General features: G+C 49.3%; 1 protein-coding gene across 1 annotated transcript in view; it reads left to right on the top strand.

Moving 5' to 3' along the window:
- The window catches only part of UNC45B (unc-45 myosin chaperone B), a 30,167-nt gene extending 24,343 nt beyond the window's left edge, over positions 1–5,824 (top strand). The window contains exons 19-20 of the mRNA XM_040639832.1: positions 2,132–2,287; positions 5,172–5,824. Of these exons, the coding sequence (XP_040495766.1) occupies positions 2,132–2,287; positions 5,172–5,432 (417 nt within the window). The 3' untranslated portion in view covers positions 5,433–5,824. The remainder of the gene's footprint in view (positions 1–2,131; positions 2,288–5,171) is intronic.
- Positions 5,825–6,340: the final 516 nt, after the last annotated feature.

The raw sequence follows: 6,340 nt of genomic DNA, 5'->3' as shown, positions 1-6,340 counted from the left end.
AAATAAATAAATAAATAAATAAATAAATAAATAAATAAATAAATCTTAAAAAAAAAAAAAGGGTGTCATTTTGCCAGAGAACCCAGGAACCCCTGTATCTCTTCTGGCTTGCAGCCCCCTTCCTTGTAGGGACCCTGAGAGGAACGCATGCACCAAGGAGACAAAGGAAAACACACAAAATAGTATTGTTCGTAGCTGGGGGTTTGACCCCTAGCTTGAGCTGGGTGAGATGGAAGGTACCGTTTCCCTAAGTTAGTATGTCTGAATAATCTCATAGCAGAGAAGGATATAAGACCAGGGCTTCTCAGAGGCCAAAAGAGGCTAGACTACTTATATTTATCGAAGCTCCCCATTTATAAAAAATGGGGAAAAGCAAACACGGATACAAACATTTTTAGAATATTTTAAATGTTAACATTTAATGAACTATTGCTGTTTCCATGGAAACTGCAATGCAGTATAACTGTGTTCTTCACAGAGTAATTATAGGATTTATAAAAATAAAATGAATTCAGAACATACCAATGACCTCATGGTCCAGTTATGGGGAGAAATTATAAGCATATGGTGAATGAATATCTTCTTTCCGTCCTGCCAGAGTACTGCTATGCCTGTGCGTATAACGTCATCAGAGGTAAGAATAGGGCCTCATCTGAGGCCCTTCACGAACATGAGGGCCAGGCTAAATGGCCCTTCTGGGCCTTCATATAGGGCTTAGTGGGAGACCCACTCTTTTTTCTCTCAGTTCTTACCTCAAGGTCTTGGATGTTCCCACTGGTAGAGGATGAAAATCCAACCCATGAAAGCCTGTTGAAGTAAAATAAATCAAATCAAATCAAATCAATCAATCAATCAATCAATCAAGCAATGTAAACAGGCTCCACTGGGGAGCTGGCCTAAGGCTGGCCTGGGGGGCTGGCAGCCTCCTGGGAGAAGAGAGTATATCCAAAGAAAGAGAAGGGGAGAGGCGATGGGAAGGGGGAGCAGGCTTCCCCTGGGAACATCAGTGGTTACAATGACCCATGTCAAAATAAACAGTGGTCCCGACAGGATAGAAATTCATTTCCCGTTCACACCACTTCTCGCTCACATTTGGACCCAGTGGCTTTCTTCTAAGCAATGACTAGGATCCAGATGTCTTCAACCATCAAGAACTATCTCCCCACCCCCACCCCCACCGTAAAAAAGAACTGTCTCCCTCTCTGCCACTCTGGGAGTGGTCTTCATTTGAATGGAGAGAGAGACCGCAGGAAAAGCCCCTATAGTTTTCCGCCATGGTGGCTTGGAAGTGACACCTCTCACCTCCTCTCACCTTCCATGATGAGAACTAGTTTATGGCCACATCTACATGCGAGAGTTGGGGAATGTAGTCCTTTGGGGGTATCTGCTTCCCAGTCACCAGGACCCTGAGGTCATGACCTGAGCCAAAGGCAGACGCTTAACCATCTGAGCCACCCAGGCACCCCAACCTTTGACCCTTTTAAAGCTCCACTTCTAGGAAAGCCGACCCAACAAAATGCCCTTAAATTTGACCAGCGAGAATTTACTGTAGAGCAGGTGGTGGTGGGGATCAATGAGCTCTGAGACGTGGCAGGGCCCTGGGCCCTAGGAGGCTCTTCTCCTGGCTTTGGGGTCCTTGGGAAGTTCATCCCTCTCCTGTTGAATGGTACAGCAGCTCTCGCTCTATTCCTTGCTCTCACCCAACCGCTGTGCCTTCAGAGACTGCAAAGTCATTTTATGGCAGACCTTGGAGGCCCATCTGCTGTGGGAGAAAAATATCAGGCTTCCCCAAAGGGAAGTGAAACATGCCTCTTTGGGCAACATCTACCATTCAGGGTCATGGGCCTGCCCTTTCCCCTGGTGTAGGTAGCTGAACGCAAACAGGGGTGGTGGCACATACTGTATGGAGAATCTCTGACTGTCTTTAACTTTGTAGCTGGAGGAGTTTATAGCCCCTTTATCCAGCTAATCAGAGGAGACTTCCTGGGGGAGGTGGCATGGGTGAGCTGCTCAAAGGAAAGCTCCGAAGAATCTTGGGTCAGAGAACATGGCTTCAGATGCCTCTTTTCCTCTCCAGGCTGGCAGGTGGGGGCATTTTTCTCTGAGCCACGTACCCGCCTCCTTCCCATAGGTACAGGAGAGGTTCCTGGCTGATGGGAATGACCGGCTGAAGCTGGTGGTGCTGCTCTGCGGGGAGGACGATGACAAGGTACAGAATGCAGCCGCAGGGGCGCTGGCCATGCTGACGGCAGCACATAAGAAACTGTGCCTCAAGATGACCCAAGTGGTGAGAGCGGGTCCCGGGGGCAGGAGGGGGACTGCCTTGTGTGATCCTCCATGGGGAGGCCAGCCTCCGGGCTAACACTTCCCAGGTCCCTGGGTATCTGTTCCTCCCACCTTAAAGGGGGATCTAATCTGTGTGGCCCCTTTCATCCGTTGTGGGGACTCCCCACGTGAATTAACTCGGGTCCCTCCGACTGTAGTTTCACCCAGTGACTCCGGTGGGGCTTAGTACTTCAGAATGATAACAAGGAAGACCGCAACCCTAGCGACTGCTGTGGAGCCCCTGACCTCCCCGAGAGGAGCGCGGACTTGGTGGGATACCGTAGGGAACTTGTGGTTTGGCAAAGAGATGGCAGATTCTCTTTTTAAATATTCTTTTTTTTTAAGATTTTTAAAAATTTATTTATTTGACAGAGATAGAGACAGCCAGCGAGAGAGGGAACACAAGCAGGGGGAGTGGGAGAGGAAGAAGCAGGCTCATAGTGGAAGAGCCTGATGTGGGGCTCGATCCCACAACGCCGGGATCACGCCCTGAGCCGAAGGCAGATGCTTAACCGCTGTGCCACCCAGGCGCCCCAGAGATGGCAGATTCTCTTACGTGAACATGATGATCAGATCCTTGGGTGGGGCTGTGGCCGTCTCGGCAAAGCCGTATATACACAATCACCAGCACGGCGGTGCAAAGTGAAAATGTCTTCATTTTCACCAAACTGAGCTTCCTTGGCGAGCATCATCTCCACTGAAGGCAAAAGATGTAGGCACCTCAGTTTGAATGTACTCAAGCCTGCTTTCAAGACAGGCTCTTATTTATTTTTTTAAAGGATTTATTTATTTATTTTAGAGGGCGAGCACATGCGGCGGGGAGGGAGAGGGAAAGAGAGAACCTCAAGCCGACTCCCCACTGAGCGTGGCTGGATCTCACGACCCTGAGATCATGATCTGAGCTGAAATCAAGAGTCGGATGATTAACCCACTGAGCCACGCAGGTGCCCCTGGCAGGATCTTTTAGATAGTCAGTTTAAGGGTGTGTGTGTGTGTCTGTGTTTGCACGCACGCCTTCTCTGAGTTCTCTGTGCCATCTGGCAGCAGAGAAGGGTCTCTCTGCCGGACTAGCTCTTCCTGGTTGATCCTTGGGTTTTAGCATTTCCCCCTAAGGCAAGTTTCTCAAAACTGCAAGGTGTGTGAGTCACCCGGAGGGCTGGCTAAAATCCTGCCCCTAGGTAGTCTGAATCAGTAGACTAGATGGGGTGCTTCCAGCCTGGAGACCACACTTTGAAACCCCCACCCTACTGGCCTCTGCTGAAGTAACTGGTCACACAACCTCTGTCAACAGACTCCCACAGGGCACTCTGTGACTCGCCCACTTCCAGGACTTTAGGTGCTGCTCTAAATGTTTATATTTATTAAGTTCTTCCATCCTCCCAACAACCCTGGGTGGTGGGTGTGGTTATTATTATCCCTATTTACTGCAGAGGAAAACTGAGTGCAGAAAAGTAACTAGCTCAAAGCCACACCACCAGGTAGTTGGGAAGGGATTGGAATCCTTCAGGATTGCTGACCCTCTCCTGGCCATGTCTTCCTTCTTCCTAAGGGGCTCTGAAGTTTTGGTTACGTTTCTGTGCCTGGGAGCAACGGCACAGGACCTGTTATATTACCCATCAGCATTAAACCTTCCCCTGAACCCGACCTCAGCTAGGTGAATTTTCATTTCCCTTTCTTGTGTTAGGAGACTCGGGTGCAGAGTTGACAAAATCTGCTTAGAAGCCAAAAAGCCAATAATTTGTCTTTTCTTCCCCTCTGTGCCTGTCTTCTCACCTAAGAGTGGTGCATGTAGGAAGCTGTTCCCGTTGACAAATGGAGGGTGAGGTAACAGGTACAAGGAAGCAAAGGGGAAATCCTTGGATTTGTGGCTAAAATCATCATCTCTGCCCACTTCTCTTTATTGAGCTCTTACTATGCTCCAGCCCCTGTGCTAAGCTCTGTCCATCCGCCATATCACTAAATCATCACAATGCGAACAAGTAGGTATACCAGATGACGGAGGGGCTCCTGGGACTTAGGTTAAAAAAATTACCTAAGGTCATATTTGGTAAGTGGCTAAGCTGGGACCTAAACACTGGTCTCTCTGACTCCCAAACCCATACCAATAACTATTCTACTCTGCTGCTCACGTGTGTCTGTTAAACGCTGTAAAAGTCAAACCTCCTAGTTCTATTCTTAGCTCCAGCTCTGTCTGTTGGGGTGATCAGATGCTCTTGAGTCCTGTCTTCCCCATGCAACTACGGGTGGGCTGCTTCACAACTGGGAATGGAGAAGAGGGATGGAGGAGGGATGGGGAGAGGCTCCACTTCAGTGCTAATTCCAGCTGAAGTCAGGAGTGGTGGAGTGCAAGCCCAGGGCATGCCTGGAGCTCATGTCTCTAAGAGCACTTGGGTTGGCAGAAGCAAGCATTGCCCATGTGCCCAGGGTTAGAATCCTCCTTTCTGAACACCCTCCATCCCCATTCTAATCAGGTATGCAGTGGGCCTGTCCCTTTGCTTCTCCAGGTGCTTAAAAAATAAATGGACGTGTGGGTGTTTATTCTCTACTATTTTCACGTGTGTGATCATAGCTGAGTTACTTCCCCTTCCTTGACCTCAGTTCCTCCACTAATAAAATGAAAGGGATTGGATTATGTCAAGTTCCTTCTAGGTTTCAGATGCCCACCCTGGCTGTGGTAAGGAGGTGGGCACCTGCCAGCTAGTCCCAATGGGCTCAGGTAGGCGTATGCTGAGTCCCATACACATAGCCAGATATGTGCCTGCCTTCTGTTTATCTTGTCCCAAATGTCCAATCTGTGTCCCTCCACTGATTTCTCTAATCCTTCTTTATCCACCTCTCCCCTCCAGACAACTCAGTGGTTGGAGATCCTCCAGCGGCTTTGCCTGCACGACCGGCTGTCAGTCCAGCACCGGGGCCTGGTCATTGCCTACAATCTGCTGGCAGCCGACGCGGAGCTGGCCAAGAAGCTGGTGGAGAGTGAGCTGCTGGAGATCCTGACTGTCGTGGGCAAACAAGAACCAGATGAGAAGAAGGCAGCAGTGGTTCAGACAGCCCGGGAATGTCTCATCAAGTGCATGGATTATGGCTTCATTAAACCAGTGTCTTAGGCAGGGGCCCAGAGATGCTGGGGCTGGTCCTGTACTATGAAGAGTCCTAAGCTGGTAACTCTAGGGGTGTCAGTTCAGCTAGGGATCTTAGCAGTGACAATGAAGTCTCCATATAAAAGAAAGACTTGAATGTTCCCTGAGTTGTCAACCTTCCCCTTTGCCCTAGGAAAGTTTGAATGTTCGATTGGCTCTCTCACTCTCTCCTTACATCTGTCATGTTCCAGAATTCCTAGAATAATTTTCATCTGTGATTTGGAAGACAGGTTGGATAATTCTTTCTGTACCCATTCCAAAGGCCAGAATAATGGGCTGAATTCTTTGTATTTTGGAAAATGGATTGTGTGGTAAGGTAGGACCTAACAGGTGTGTGAATAGAAAGGTTAGTGCTATCGTATCTGGATGTTGAGCTGTGCTGGTTTTCACAGGGAGAGAACACTTTTCGTGATCGTTTCCTAAATGGAAGTAACCTCAATGTCCATAGACAGTGGATACATTGGTATTAATGAAATTGCAGTTCCCCCCAGGGAACAGTGGCCATCTGGCCTCGGTGTGTTTAGGGACCGTAAGGCTTCTGGGCAGGAAAGCGGGCGATGGTGAAATGAAGACACTTTCGTACACGAGGTTGCAAGGCAGGTTGGCAGGAGGGTGCCGGTGAGAGCAGCAATTGGAGCCAGGGTTGGACTAAACCACTGGGGAGCCCCCACCATGTGTGTGGTCCACAGGAGGCACGGGGTCAATCAGCTCTGCTCCCGGGCCCTTTCTCTGTTGCCTTCTTGGAGTCCCACCAGGGTGCCTGGCTCCGAGCCTGGCACCACTAGAGTGTCCAGGAAATACTTGCTCATTTTTGTTTTCCCTGAACCCCAACACCAGGGCTTTCACCATCTATCTCGGAATCCCAGCTCCCTGGA

The sequence above is a fragment of the Ursus maritimus genome, unplaced genomic scaffold (genome assembly GCF_017311325.1).
Source record: "Ursus maritimus isolate PB19 unplaced genomic scaffold, ASM1731132v1 scaffold_24, whole genome shotgun sequence".
NCBI classification, from domain to species: domain Eukaryota; kingdom Metazoa; phylum Chordata; class Mammalia; order Carnivora; family Ursidae; genus Ursus; species Ursus maritimus.
This window is presented reverse-complemented; position numbering and strand designations above follow the sequence as displayed.